Raw genomic sequence first — 16,221 nt, 5'->3', positions numbered from 1 at the left:
GTGTGTGTGTGTGTGTGTGTGTATGCATGCATGCATGTATATATGTGTATATGCATATATAACACTTTTTAAAGTTATTTCTACAGATTTTTTGTAGAAACTTGAGCCAGCACTGGATGTTACGATGTTTTGTATATAAATAAGTCTTTGTAAACAACGCGTTTGAAGATAGACAAATAGATAATGGGTGTATATTCATATTTCTGAATTTCTTGCTCCTTCTTCAGCACCACATCCAACCCATTGACCATCCACGAATACATTGCTATTTAAGCCACCAAATATAGCAGTGTAACACACACATGTTTATCACTGTTATATTTTGTCTTTAGAGAACTTTGTGACACCTGTGTTTTGATTTGGTTATGTGTTTTCAGTTAACACATATCATCTGAAAGATGTTTTCTGAAGGTGAAATCCAACAGCAATTATTTGTGTTCAAATCTCTCACAACACATTCAAAATGAATATACATATCATTGTTTTGATTCTCACTATTCTCTGGGCACATGATAATTTATTATTGACTTGGCAAGCATCAGTATGCATCAACAAAAATTGGTTTGCTGAATTCTATAAATAAGAGCCACTTCTTGTTTAAATTCATTGATATAGGGATAGTGTTGATTGAAGAGATACAACATCAGTGTCTCAAAGTCCCCTCAAATCAATGAATTTAGCATGCTGTCAGCACACATCATCATCATCATCTGAAAGGAGGTGTTCTACAAAGGTGAAATACAACATATTCACATCCAAATCTGCCAGAACATAGTCTTTTATTAGTTTTAACGATAAAGTATGGATACGTAGGGATACACCAGATGCTTTTGATGTCCCCATGGGGAGTTCGGACTCCGCACAAATAGCTGATATTGTAGGTTCTTTTATTCTTTATGAATTGGATGATCAATTTCCTATGATTAGGGGGGGGGTCTATATAGGGATGATTGTCTTCTATATATTAGGAATAGCTCCAACCAACAATTACAGAGACTTAAAGGTAGATTGGCTAGATTTTTTCGTAGAATGGGGATGAATATTATTTATGAAGACAATATATTTCTTTAGCTAATTTCTTAGATGTGACATTAGATATTAAAAATGATACATATAGACCATATCATAAACCTTCCACTAACCTGAAATATATCAGTAAGTGGAGTAATAATCCTAGAAAAATTATCGATAATTTAGTAAGAAATATTTCATTAAGACTTTCTAAATTATCCGCAAATGATATGGTTTTTGATAATGAAGCTCAATTTTATAATTCAGCATTAAATAGGGCTGGATACAAAGAGAAGGTTTATTATGTCAAACCTGACTGTAACAATATTAAGACAGCTATGAATTATAAGAATAATAAGTGTAAGAATAAGTTAAGAGGAAATAAAGACAAAAAAACCCAGAGATATTCATAAACGTAACATAGGTAATTTAAAATTTTTTAAGAATTATACAAATAACTGCGATAACACTAAAGATGATAACGTATGGTTCATAATCCCTTTTGGTAGAAATGTTAAATCTAATTTGATTGCACAGTTTAGAGAGGTGATAAGTAGATATTTCCCAAAGAATTCACATTATGGTAAAATTATTAATACACATAGCATTAGGTTTGGTTTCTCAAACACTAAGAACTTAATTGCAGCTCATAATTTTAAAATACTTAAATCAAAGGGAATTGGGGAGAATAGTAATGAGAATCCTGACATAAATAATAATAATTATAATAATCGTACTAGGATTACAGTAACAGATGTTAACCCCAGAATACTGAAGTTTGAAGGCCTAAATGTTAGATCGAAGAACATAGTTTATCAATGTAAGGTAACGACCCAAACAGATGTTAACATATACGTGTGTTGTTCTTCGGGACAAACTTGTAAACGAATATCGAATCATTATAATACGTTTAGAGATAGAAGTAAAATGGCGAATAGTAGTCTTAGTAAATTTATTTGGGAACTGAAGGAACAAAAAAAGCAATATTCGTTAGAATGGTTAATTATTGGGAAATCTTTCCCTTATGATAAAGGTTGTGTAATCTAGAATTATTTTTTATATTATTTTCTAAGGGTAAGTTAATAAATAAACTCACATACAATGCTTTCAGATGTAGTCATTTTCTTAGGCATACGTTTTTCTGGTTTAAATAAATTATAAATTTCAATATGATCGGGTAGGAAATACAGGATATATTAACTGTATGATTTGTTGCTAATAATCTAATTGTATATTTGTATTTATTTACTAAAGTTTCTAGAGATAAATATAATATAGATTACCATTAGTTTAGAATTTAATTTATTACCAGTGATCAATAATTTGTATTACTTGATTGTTATAATTAATAATATTATTAGGGTTGTCTCCTTTAGACGGAATTTATTTGATGATGAAGTTCTTTATTATTTATTCGTTGGACATAACGCGTTTTTAATTAAAATTTAGAGTAGATGACAAGTCTTTTATTTTATAAATAGCGTTCGGTATTTGAACATTTAGTTACTATTGTGTAACATACAGTTATTGATCATGGAGGAATATTGGATGTAGATCAGCCTTAGAGATTATAAATTTTTTTTGGTGTTTACTTTTTACTTTCACTCTGAGAATGTGTAAGGAAATTTATTTAACTTGAATTAAGAGTTGAATTTGACCTTATACAGAAATGTTTACATAGGTAATAAACTTTAATATATAGGGATATTAGCGTCAAAGCTCTTATTTAAATTTTGATATATAACCAAGGAGATCGATTCATAAGGAGTTTATTATAGACCTTTATGGACGGATTTTTGCTATTTTGGTAATGATTGCATGTTTTATCTTACCAATACATTTGGTAGATATCATTATATGAACATATATATATATATATATAAATCCAGAAGAGTGGTACAAGGCACCAATAGTAATTATATATATATATATATATATATATATATACATACATACATACATACATACATACATACATACAGACAGACAGACAGACAGACAGACAGACAGATCAGATAAGGGAAGTGAAGTGAGAGAATAGGAGTTTATTTCATTAGTTTGCAGCACTGTTTTTATAGTGCATATTACAAGGGTGAGCTGAAAAGTTCACAGGCTGACTATAAAGGAGTGATGCTAGAGCTGTGAAATCTTGTAGCTAATCTGCTGCATTGAGGTTATCTTCTGTGAAGCTTTGCTGAATAGCCTCAAGTTCCACCATTAATTTTATACTGTCCGGTGACTTAGTTGAGAGCAATAGTCAAAATGATTTTGAGGGCCATTGTGATTTCCTGCTATCTTGTTCTGAAAGTTCTAAGAATTCATCAGGCTAGCCATCTTATAGACATTTTATTACCAACTGGGAAGGATGCATTATTACTTGTGTCAATGCCCAGATCATGCATTGATTGTGGTTTCAAGAGGGCAAGAACTTCAAGTAAAGTGTATTTCTTTACTACAAACGTTAAATATGATTCCAGATAACAAATCATTAAAACTCAGTATGTTCCTACCAAACTTTCAAATGATCAAAAGGAAGTTAATTGAACAACTAAATATTTATTAAATTCTTTAACTAAATAACTTTCTGAGTATTCATTATTACAGAGAAAGAATTTAAATTATAACACACTGTTTAACAATCATATTCACGTATTCCTTGTAAAATATTCCATTTGTTCTTCAGATTGGCTACTGGATAAACAACCATTACTATTAAGCTACAACTGTTATTGCTATAAAACCGTTTAAGTGGTAAATTATCCAATTTATAAATCTTTTGGACAAAATGCCTTGTATTTATCCCAACTTTTCACTCTGAGTTCAAATTCCACCAAGGTCAACTTTTACTTCATCCTTTCAGGGTCAATAATGTAAAGTTCCAGTCCAGGGCAGTGAACTTGCAGAATTGTTAGAGAGTGGGATTGGATGCCCTGTGGTGTTTGTTCTTTTTAATGTTCTGAGTTCTTGGTTTGTAGATGCAACTCTTTGACACTTATACCAGCCATATCCAGCCAAATATTCAGAGATCTAACCTCTCACTCCTACCCTACAGTGTCATTCTAAAGTAAGCAATCACATCATCAAAATCTCAGCTATGTATGATTAATTCAAATCAATGTGAATAAATAGGCATTACATTTCAGAGAGTAACTTAAATGCTAAAGGGTTTATCTCTCATTTGGGGTAATACCACTCTTGTCCTTGGGCACCTTCAGCAGAGTCCATTCTGTTGTAAGTGTCCAGGCCAGGTCTCCTATTTAGGGACATCTTCCTCCCGTATTACCACCAGTTTTGGAGACTGAAAATATAAAGGGTCAGGGAGGTTGCATTCTCCTTCCTCACTAAGTGATAAAATAACAATAAATTCTCCTCAGGTCAGCCCTGACCCAACAGAACTATGTTTAAAAACATTCCATCAACAACCATCATGTTCTATTCAAACAGTGAATTCAAGACTCTATTAATCAAAGTGCCTTTCATCCTATAAGACTGTAATGCAAATATACATAGATTTGGGTACTGTTTTCAGTGGGTTAAGTGACCTTCCCCCCACCCTCAAATGTTCTCTCAGTAACTGAATGCAAATTCTTTTGATACCAGATCTCATGAAATTTTGGTATTTTAAAGTTAACTTACTCTGGCCTTGCATACAAAAGAAATAATGCACCTGTCTAGTTAGGAAATGCATTTCAGAGAATAACATCTGGAAACATTTCCTTTTTTTTTTTTTTTAGCTTCTTCCTCTTGATTTGAATTTATTCAAGAATATTGAAAGAATTAATTTCATTATTATAGGCAGATGCTGTCATTAATTCTTCTCTGATTGACTGAATGAGAGGTTGTGAGGAGTTTGGCTTGATGTTCTTATAAATAGCATCAATTTCATCGTCTGTAGCTTTCTGTGATATCTTTTGTTGTAAGAATGATTGATTAGAACTGGAAGTCTGTGGAGAGAATCTGGAAAATTGTTGAACAGTGCTAATTTTATTACTGTTCTTAGAAGACAAGTTTGGTATCTTAGAGCCAATAGTTCTTAATTGATTTGTTGAGATGTCTAGACTCGTTGTAACTTGTCTACGAGGACATAACTGATGTCTGGCAGCAGGATATGAAGTTGGGTTAGACAAGTGAGGGAAGTAATAACTGGAACTTGGGGTACTACAACAGAAATTATTGATGCCAGGTATGAGATTATTTTCTTTATGATTCTCTGGGAAATGCTGAGTAGAATGCATCAAAGGTTTTGGAGAATGTTTATGATCAAAACAGTCTTTATTTGGGACCATAAAAGGTATCCAAGCCTACAAAAAAAAAATTAAGTTAAATTTAGTTTATGTCATCAGCCATGTCCTTCTCATGTCACATAACTACCACCACCAACATCATGTCATCATCGTCATCGTCATCACCACCACCACCATCATCATCATCATCATCATGTTTCCAGTCTCTCTTCCACATTGACTGCACTATGATATTTCATCTTATCATACTTCATCATGTGAGGATTGATATTCTTAGAATATCTAAACTGAACTTCAAATGCTTTCACTGTTCCACCAGGTATTCTATTTTATCAACTTCCCCAAAAGGACAAAAGGTAAAGACGATCTTGACAACATTTTAATTCAAGACTGAAACAAATTCTGCAAAGTATTTTAGCTGATGCTCTAGTGACACACCATCTAACTTCCTAGGTCTCCAACCATTGTCTTATACTACTTTCTACCTCACATCTTCTCTGGAGACATCTACTGTTCTCAGTTGATCTTTCTCCCCTCTCAGTTGATCTCTCTCCTTTCTCAGTTGGCCCCTCTCCCCCTCTCAGGTGATCTCTTCCATTACCCCTGCTCAATAGATTCCTCACTCCTTCTCAGATCTTTATCTCATAATAATTATCTCCACTTCTCAGGAAATCTTATGATGATGATGATGATGATGACGACGCTGTCAGAGGAGGTGGTGGTGGTGGTGGTGGTGGCGGCGGTGGCGGCAATGACAGCAATGATGACGACGACAATTATAATGAAAGTTTATTATAATGAAAGCTTATTAAAACCAAAATTACAATAAAACTTACTTCATCAGAAGAAATTTTACTCAGTTCATCTCCTGCTTTGTTCCACGAAGGAGAAATATTATGTCTAGAATAACCAAGTTGAGGAGTACATTTACATTGCTGATACTGGAAGTACTTTGGAACATGTTGCATCTCTGTAAAATATATAACAGAAATATATATATCAGAAACATTTCTATAAAACCAACATTTATAAAATGTGGGACAATTCTAAACACTTACCATGATTTGGTTCATGAAAAGATTGTGACAGAAATGGTTTCCTGAAAATAGGGAAGAAGGAAATACTAAATTGTAATTTTCAAAATAAAAACATATTTATCAGTAATCAATAAGTACTGACATGATTGTAGATTAAATTTCTCAATATTCATTTCTTTCTACAGTAATATGCACTAACGAGTGAAAGATGCCTTGTTAAAATGAGAGAGGAGTAGAGTAAGTTGAAACACAAAGAATAAATTTAATTGAAAGAGGAATTTGTTAATTGAGGGAAAGAGTACAGTTAATAGATACTGGAACAGATTGGAGACAGAAGTTGTCTAATAATCAGAAATGTCAAAATATATACTCAAAATATCAACATGTAAACAAAACTGTTAAAACAAACCAAAAATGTCATCAAATAAAATTATTTTCAAATATGCTTCTTCACCTGAGAAATCATCTTTCAAAGTTGCAAGGTTTTGTATAATTAAAATAAAGCCAATAGCTGATGTGAAATAGTGGTTCTATCCTACCGTGAGCTGAGTACCTTCTAGTCTTCTACACTCATTGGTAGATATTACTTGGATAGGGACAAACACCTTTAATCTTTAGCTCTCATAATTCAGAAAAATATTGTTCAACAATACCATTATACATAGCATTTACTGTCATATATATATATAAAGCACAAAAAAAATATAGACTCTGAGTGGCTCTGTCCCCTTAAACAAAAATTTCACCTTCCCTTTTATTTCTTAGTAAACTCTCTTTCTCTCCCTCTCTTACTCTGAAAGCAACACCAACATTTGCCAGTCAAATTTCCCACACACACACATATATATATATATGTGACTGGGGGGGGGGAGTCGTTTTTGTGTGTGTGTGTATATATATATATATATATATATATATATATATATATATCTTTTGTTTACTTACAAAGAATAGGGTAATATCCAGATAGGTGTGTTGTTTGTGGTTCAATACACTTCTCTTGTTTATTTGCAAAGAAGAAAACACAGTAGTACTCCAGATAAGTGTGAAGTCTGTTTATTCCAACTGTAAAACTCAAGACTGTAATAATAATAACATAAACAAAAAAATTGAGATGCCTTGTGAACATTCTCATGAGTTCCAGAATTTTAAATTCTATTGACTAGTGATCTCCACAACACCTCCCCACCGAAACTGATGCACACTAGAAGAATCAACAACAAAGTCTCTTTCTAGGCTTGGGTGTTCTTTTGAATTGTCTAGAGTTGTCCGGTTCATACTCTGGTACAAGCGGTTTGGTTTTGGATAGAAATGGTCTTGTCTGTCTCTGAGTTTGTGGCATTTCTTCCAGGATTTCCATTGGATGATCTGTTGGAAGTTTGGAAGTATTGTCAGTTTCATTGCCAGGTTTGCAGTCCTCTGCAGAAGCTTAGCATGGATGCAATTGTTCCCAGTGTCGTCTCCATACTGGGCTATGAGGAAAAACCTTAACATACCCAAAGACTTCATGACGACTGCTGCTATCCATCGGGGCATATACAGGATGACCAGTCTTGTACTGTTTGGTTATCTTGGCGACACCTGAGTCTGTTGTCATATCTGCCTTTGATGACACCTTGGATTGCTTGCCCTGAGCTGTGTGTGCTGGTGAGGGCAGCAAAGAGTCAATCCTAGTCCGAGTCAATCCTAGTCCGAATCTACCGAGACATCAAGAGTTCACTTGGAGATAGTCCACAGGATGTTGGCATTCGCCAGTACTGCATCAAAAACTCCTGAAGAGCTCATTTTGGGGGCAGAGAAGACTTTCTCAGTGCCTGCTTAAAAGATTGCACCAAACATTCTGCTGTTCCGGTAGTAACTGGATGGTATGGTGCACCTGTCAGGTGTGTGATCCCACGTTCTTTGCATCAGCTCTGAAATTCTTCAGAAAGGAAAGTTGATGCATTATCTGTGACCAGCGTGTGAGGATATCTGAAGTTAGTGAAGTCCTCTTTTAGCAGATCTAGAGTGGCTCAAGTGGATGTGGATGACATTGGATGAACACATGGATATCGTGAGAAGGCGTCAGTGATCACCAGCCAGTTTGTACCCATGAAGTTGATGGCATGATCCATGTGTAAACAGCTCCATGGCTTCTCTGGTAGCATCCATGGGTGAACTGAAGGCTTGGATGGCTTGTTTTGATGTTTGCCACACGAGTCACATCGTCGACTAGCTACTTCAATAGCTGCATCAATACCGGGCCAGTAGACAGTGGTTCTTGCTAATTGCTTCATATGTTCCATGCCGAAGTGTCCGATATGCAGTAGATCTAGGATATTGGACTGTAGGTTCTATGGAAACAAAACTCTTGATCCATGGATGAGGCATCCATGGTAGATACTGAGTGAATCCAACAACTTCTGAAACTTTTCAACTTCATCTCAGTGTGCTTCATTGGCCACCCTTCATAGACATAGTGCAGCACTGTAGTTATCGCTAGATCTTTCCCAGACAGAGATGGGAAGTTTAGATGGAAACAGAGGATGTTTCCATCTAAAGGTTTGACTTGAAGACTGAGAACTCCAATGGTACACACCATGTCCATGTCTTAACCACTTTCCCCCTTGTTGAAGTTGTTGTCATTTCCAAATGTTAAGTGACTAAGAACATCTGCATTGTCATGATCCACTGTTTTCTAGTACTCAATTGTGTAGTCAAACTGGTTCAGCCACAAAGCCCACCGAGCTAGTCAGTTGGCTGAAAGAAGTGGTGTCCCTTTCTTCGGGCCAAATAGTGTTGTCAGTGGTTTATGATCAGTCACCAGATGAACTGACATCAGTACAGATACTGGTAGTATTTCCGCAAGCCAAAGATAATGGATAGGGCTTCCTTGTGGATTTGGCTGTAGTTTCTTTATGCAAACGTGAAAGTCTTGGACACATTGGCAAATGGGCGCTCACTTCCATCCAGATAGCAATGAAACAAGACAGTTCCAATTCTGATGTTGGATGCGTCACAAGCCAGTCCGAGAGGCTTGTCTGGGTTTGAAATGTACAAGGACTTGATCTGAGGATAGTAAGCTTTTCAACTGTTTAAACACTCTTTGCTACTCATCTCTTCACTTCCAAGGAGTTGCCTTCTTGGTTAAATGGTAAAGTGGCTCAACCATAGTGGCCAGGTTTGGGATAAACTTCCTGTAGAACTGAACCAAACCCAAGAAAGACTTTAAGCTAGAGACATCTATAGGGGGTGGCATCTTCATGACTGCCTCAACCTTGGATCCCTTCCCAATTCCTTCGACTATTAAGGTGTGGACAAGATATTCCACATTGGTTTGTGTGAACAAGCACTTTTCATGGTGACATCTGAGTCCTTTGTCGTTCAGATGAGAGAGCAAATGCCTCAGGTTGCTCAAGTGATCATTTGTGTCTTTCTTGCTAACAAGCATATCATCTTGGAAAACAGCAACTCCAGACAGATCACTGGTCAGATTTTCCATAATCTCCTGGAAGTAACTAAGCACTGATTTGATTCCAAATGGGAGTTGTTGTTGCAGGAGTACTCCACGGAGAGTGCTGAGAGCTAGCTTTCGTTGACTCTCTGGTACCTGTTTGATCTGGTTGCAGACATCAGCAAGGTCAATCTTTGTATAACCGTATCCACCTCCCAGCTTTTTCATCAGTACCTCTGGGAGTGGCATTGGATGATGGTGTTCAAGCTGATTGTTGATGCCAACTGAGTAGACATCACAAATCCGTAACTTGGGCTTCAGAGTGCCCAGATTATGTGCTCTGCAAATCGGTACCACTGGTGTTCTGTATTCATTGAACTGGACTTGCTTCCAGACTCCTTTGCGATACCTTCTTCGTAATATTTGGCCAGGTCAGCACAATGAGTGAATGGAACCAGTCATGCCTTGTGAAAAAACAGCTTGGCATCAGACTTGCATTTTACTTCCAGTTTGAAATCCTTAAGAGATTGTGACAATGTCGTTGCAGGGAAGTATAAAGCTCGTTAGAGGATTTAGGATGTGATGTTTTTGTACGCTTACTTGTCTTAACTCCCTATGCATTTCAGTCCAAGAGTATTGTCTACAGAAATTCCTAGTGTCTGGATAGTGTTTCATCCCAGCAAGTTCAGGTCAAGGATCTTGGTGACAATGTAAGAAATTGTGCTTTGTTTACCAGTCATTGAATCCTTGGTTTCAGCCATGAAAGTTCCCAGCACAGGCAGGTCATGCTTGCTGGCAGACTTGTAGCAATGTCCGACATCATCCAGCTTCAGTTTCCCTAGTTGTTTCCAGATCAGCAAAGAAACGAAATTTCCAGTAGTTGCAGTGTCAAGTTCCATCACGAACTGTCGGTCCTGGATAGTTATTGGCACAACATCAGGAAATTTACTTGGGATTACTTTGACAAGCTCTGCTTTTGTGATTCTCTTCGCAGGTTTGGAACGATGTTCCCATTGCTTTTTCTTACAAACAGCTTCCAAATGTTCTTTCTTGTCACAAAAGTGGCATTTGATTTCTTTGTAGGAGCAGTTTGTCACTTTATGGGCCTTTCCACATCTGTAACACTTCAACTCAAGATCTGTGGAATTAGATTGCTGGTGGTTTATTCATTCTGGGTTTACTTGACCTTGTTGACAGGCCTGGTCTTGGAATTGTAAACAGTTTCTTTGGCAATCTTTACTGCGTCTTTGGACTCAGTTGCGACTTGGGCAAAGTCCAGCTCTGTGTCCTTGATCTTAAAAAGAGCCCTTAAGACAGCTTTATTGCTGACATGACATATGAATCTCTGTCTAAGAGCTTCATCTTGAGGGTTTGTGATAGAAGGAAAGTCACAGGTAGCAGTGTCCTGAAGAGTTTCACCTGGCTTCTGTTGCATGTCACTCCATAACTTGAAACGTTCTCGCACAATGAAATGTTCTGGGTTAAATTGTTTCTTCATAAAGCTGGCAATTTCCTCCATTGTCAGCTCATTAATATCCTTTGGTGGACTCTATTGATTAGCCAAATTCGCCAGTTGTTTATAAATGGCAACAGTTTGATTTGTCAAAAAACATTTGAGCCTTGTGCTGGTCAGGCACAGCGTTTGCTATCATAAAGGTGCAGAATCTTGACCAATAATCAGGCCACAATTCAGATGCTGAATCAAAAGCAACAAATGGTGGGATAGCAGTAGAAGCTGAAATACGAAAACTTGGACTGGAATCTTTTTCAGAAATTTGAACTTGAATCAGCCTTCTCAAAGCTTCCATATCTTCTCTGTGCTGTTGCGTCTATACCTCCATTTGTTCCCTCTGAAGTTGAGTAACTTTATCAGCTCACCACTTTGTTTTGCCATTGTTACCAATGTAAAAATAGTTGAATTATTGTTTTATCTAAATTGAAGCTTTTGAGCAAAACTGGTTGTTTACCTTTCAAATAATTATATCTGAGTGTCGAAGTAAAAAGTCCACTCTACAAGAATAGTCTTTCTTATCCTTTCATAAGAATCCACTTCACAAAAATGACAACAGTATCCTATTGGCGATGCCAATTTGTTATATTTCTCTAGTTTATTTACAAAGAATAGAGCAATAATACAGATAAGTGTGTTTGTGGTTCAATATACTTCTCTCATTTACTCACAAAGAAGAAAACACAGTGGTATTCCAGATAGGTGTGAAGTCTGTTTATTCCAACTGTAAAACTCAAGACTGTAGTAATAACGTAAACCAAAAATCGAGACACCTTGTGAATATTCTCGCAAGTTCCAGAACTTTGAATTCTATTGACTAGTGATCTTCACAACACACACACACACACATACATATATATATATATATATATATATATATATATATATATATATATATATATATATATATATAATGGAGAAATTGTACAAAATGTATAAATGAATAATGAGTAAAGCACCGGCACAGTTTCAATTACCTGTTGTAATCCATAGATTTACTGCAGGAACTTCATAGTGGTGGTTGGGGTAACAGTATTAATAAAATAGGAGATGGAATGTGTAATAGACTTTATTGGGTACAACACACTTCGACCCGTTCTAGGTCTCTTCAGGTACATCAATAAAAAGCTTCACAAGAGATTTCTTGAGTTAGCTTGTGTACTGCTATATGTCCATCAAATTCAAATGGTTCATCTGGAAAGGCAGCTTAGACCCCACCACATGTCTAAATTCAAGAACTGAACTTTTCGGATCATGTCCACATGTGGCTAAATATTTGCTACGTTTTTGGTCCACCTGAGTTTACTGATGGGACTTGCTTTCTACATTGTGCCTATGTATAAGCTTTTTATCTCTCTATACTTTTTACTTAGTTTTCTTATATACTTTTAATATTTTTTTACATATTTATAATGTTTTGTATATTTTCCACATATATTTTTTCTGTATTCTCCCCTCCACCCCACTTTTTTCCTGTGCGTCTATAGACACGTACATGGAACCTTATGTGCGCACTTGTGAATGTGTGCATGTGTGTGGGTACGTGCGTATATAGATGTGTGTGTGCATGCAAAAATATGCGCATATAGACACGTTTTAACCTTATAGCATTTTCACACTTTCTTCTCTATTTTGCTTTTAGACCTGTGATTTTTTTTTTGCATGCGTGTGTATGGGTGCGAGGGTGTTGAGCGTGGGTGTGTGTGGGTGTGTATGCGGGTATATATATGTATATGTATATATATATATAGTTTTTGGCGAGTATGTGGGTGAGAATGTGTGTTTTCAAGCGAGCGTGGTTGAGTATATACATATAGGCAAATGTACGGATTGGTGCACTTACGCGAACACTATAGACTTTTCTACTCCCTTACCTTTACTCCTTCCCTTTACTTAGCAGTCCATAGCTCTTTTGTCTTAATAACGGTCAACAACACAGTAATTTGTTTTTGTTTAACGGTCATTTTTCACAGGAATTTTCAAAGGCCGGATAACTGAAGAGATGGCGGCGTGGGTTCCCACCCCGGCATCCGAAACTCAGAGTTTTATCATGGCTACCGAATAAGTGTCACATATTTTTACAGATAAATTCCTCTATTTACATAATATCGAGGTCTCTTTCTTTCTTGTGTTGTCCTTTCTATCAATATATATATATACATATGTATGTATATATGTATGTATGTATATGTACATATATATATATATATATATGCATACATACATATATGTTTATGTATATATCTATACCTTCTTCTCTCAAGCTATTTTGTTGTTTATTTCTGCGTCATCTTAAAAGTTTCGTTTTAGAAGTTGCATTGTTTTAGCTTGTTGAATAGTTTATCTGGTCTCCTGTATTACAATGTTTCTGCTATGGGATAGCCATGTGGCTTGGTTAGTCTTGGTGCATGCTCCCATCCCACCATCACTGCCTATATCAAAAGTCTTTCACTTGAAACCTTTCTTCTCTACAGGAAACCCCCTCCCTCCAGCTCACATCAGTTTACTAGCAGCAACAGTACTATGATATTAAAAGGCACAACTAGCTTGCTTGCATAGGAAATGGACAAATGACAAGTGTACTTGCCAACTGGTTAATAACCAGTACTATTTTATCTTTATGTAAGCAATGGATTATACCACTCCATCTTCTTCTGGTATATGTGGCTAATGTGAATGACAGTAAATTAAATGCAAAGTGAAACTTATATGAACTTATATAATATATCTTGCAAATGTCCATGCAAACCTTCTTTTCAGATGCAGAATGCTGTCCTCCATCCCTCTGCTCCCTCTTGCCACCCCTTCATCACCCTTATCCACCCTTCCGCACCCTTAGAGTTGGCACACTCAACGTGGGCACATTAAAAGGTAGATCTGGTGAGATTGTTGAGATGCTGGAATGAAGGTGTGTAGACATGTGTTGTATTCAAGAAGTAAGATGAAGAGCAGCTTCAGCTAGGTTCTTCACAATCAAAAAACATAAGTACAAAATCTTCTTGGCAGGAAATAGTGATGCAGTTGGTGGTGTGGGCATACTTCTTGCTGAGAAATAGGTTAATAAGGTGATCAAAGTAATCAGGGATTGTGATAGCATACTTAAGCTTAGACGAGTATTGCAAAGTAGAACAGTAACTATTATTTATGCCCTATGCTCCTCAACCAGGGTTGCCAAATGAACAGAAAGATCGATTTTATAACACCCTTTTGCAGATTACCTCATCAACAAATGACACTGACCTTCTCTTTGTAGTTGGTAACTTCAATGAGCATGCTGGGCAGCATCCAGGTGGCTCCCATAGAGTGCATGGAGTCAGTTCCCACAATGAGGAGGGAACTAGGCTGCTGCAGTTCTGCAATGTAAATGACCTTATGATCTGCAATACTGACTTCAGGAAACTAGCCAGTTACCAGTTCATCTAGCAGTCAGATAGCCATACAAGACAGATTGATTACATTCTCACCAGAAAGTGAGAAAAATGGTTGCTTATAAATGCAAAGATCTTCCCAAGTGAAGAGTGCACTCCTGAACATAAGGTTAGTCATTAGTGACTTCACACACCAGGCTAAAAGGATGCCAAAAAGCAAACCAGTCTAGAAAAGAAACATCTGGAAGCTTAAAGATCCTCTACGATTTAGAGAGATTCTAACTGAAGCATTTGGTGAGAGGGAGGAGATAGTAACATATAACATAGAGACAAATGGAGGTTTGTACAGAACAATTTAATGAGGACCACTGACCAAATTTGTGGCTTGTGCAAAGTCCCAACCAGACCTAAGATGACCTGATCATGGAACAGTATAGTAGACAGAGCAATTAGAGTAAAGAAATAGGCCTAAAAAGACTGGAAAAGCTCCCAGTCCATCATGAATCATGGCTAAAATACTTAAAATATTTGACAGAGTAAGATATAGCCTAGTCACCCATATAGTTAATAAGGTTCTCCATGAAGGAGTCAAACCCAACAACTGGTGTGCATTATAGTGAACTGTAACAAGGGTAAAGGTGATGCCTTAGACAAAAATAATTACAGAGGTATCAAATAGCTGGACCAGGTGATGAAAATTACAGAGAGGGTCATAGCTCAACTAATTAGGAAGAGAGTTAATCTAGATGAGATGCAGTTTGGTTTTGCACCAGGGAAAAGCACTACTGATGCCATCTTCCTGGTAAGGTAACTGCAGAAGATTTTTAGCAAACAAATTGTAGATGCAAGTGCTACCAATTGAAAGTTCTGCATATTAGATGCAAGCAAGTTTATGGGGTCATCAGAAGAGAATGCATGCCATTTTGGGGGGCCTTCCTCTCAACAGCATCATTGCACACCAGCACCATCTCACTGAAATGAGGCCCTGCTTGCTACATCAACTGGTTATTAGGTCAATATTCTTCTAACCATTGCTCATCATCTCTTTTTAACCAAATCCAGTGGTTTCTCTTCCCCACTAAAGTCTGGATATCACCCATGGTGATATTTGCTTTAGCCAAAAATAAACCTCTGTACTTGGCTTTTGCCAACAAAGAGAAAGCCTTTGACAAGGTAACACTACTCCCTTATCTGGTCAATGCAGAAACTAGGAATAGATGAGTGGTTGGTGGGAGCTGTACAAGCCATGTACAGGGATGTTGTCAATAAGATGCAAGTCGACAATGAATATAGCAATGAATTTAGTGTACATGTTGGAGTTCATGAAAAATCAGTTCTCAGGCCCCCTCTTGTTTATCAGTTCTCCAGGCCATAACAGATGAATTTAAGACTAGCTACCCTTGGGAGCTCCTCTGTGCTGATGACCTTGTTCTCATAGCTGAATTACTACCAGAACAAGAGAAATTTCAGGTGTGGAAGCAAGGTCTGGAACCTTATGCAGTACCAGGTAGTGGCTCTCATGGCATTTGGTCTAAACTGATTGGAAGTGTTATCATGTACATTGTTTTGTCTTGGTATAAAAGATGGGCTACAGCAAATATTATTCTCAATACCACAG

At 36.7% G+C, this 16,221-nt stretch overlaps 1 protein-coding gene across 2 annotated transcripts in view; it reads right to left on the bottom strand.

Moving 5' to 3' along the window:
* Window positions 1–3,036: 3,036 nt before the first annotated feature.
* LOC106878674 (uncharacterized) overlaps window positions 3,037–16,221 on the bottom strand; it is a 133,683-nt gene continuing 120,498 nt past the window's right edge. For both annotated transcript variants that reach the window (XM_014927959.3, XM_089352360.1), the window contains exons 14-16: window positions 6,314–6,354; window positions 6,092–6,225; window positions 3,037–5,312 (exon numbers count right to left, since the gene is read on the bottom strand). In XM_014927959.3, the coding sequence (XP_014783445.3) occupies window positions 4,767–5,312; window positions 6,092–6,225; window positions 6,314–6,354 (721 nt within the window). In that variant the 3' untranslated portion in view covers window positions 3,037–4,766. The remainder of the gene's footprint in view (window positions 5,313–6,091; window positions 6,226–6,313; window positions 6,355–16,221) is intronic.

The sequence above is a fragment of the Octopus bimaculoides genome, chromosome 5 (genome assembly GCF_046866305.1).
Source record: "Octopus bimaculoides isolate indiv1 chromosome 5, ASM4686630v1, whole genome shotgun sequence".
NCBI lineage: Eukaryota > Metazoa > Mollusca > Cephalopoda > Octopoda > Octopodidae > Octopus > Octopus bimaculoides.
This window is presented reverse-complemented; position numbering and strand designations above follow the sequence as displayed.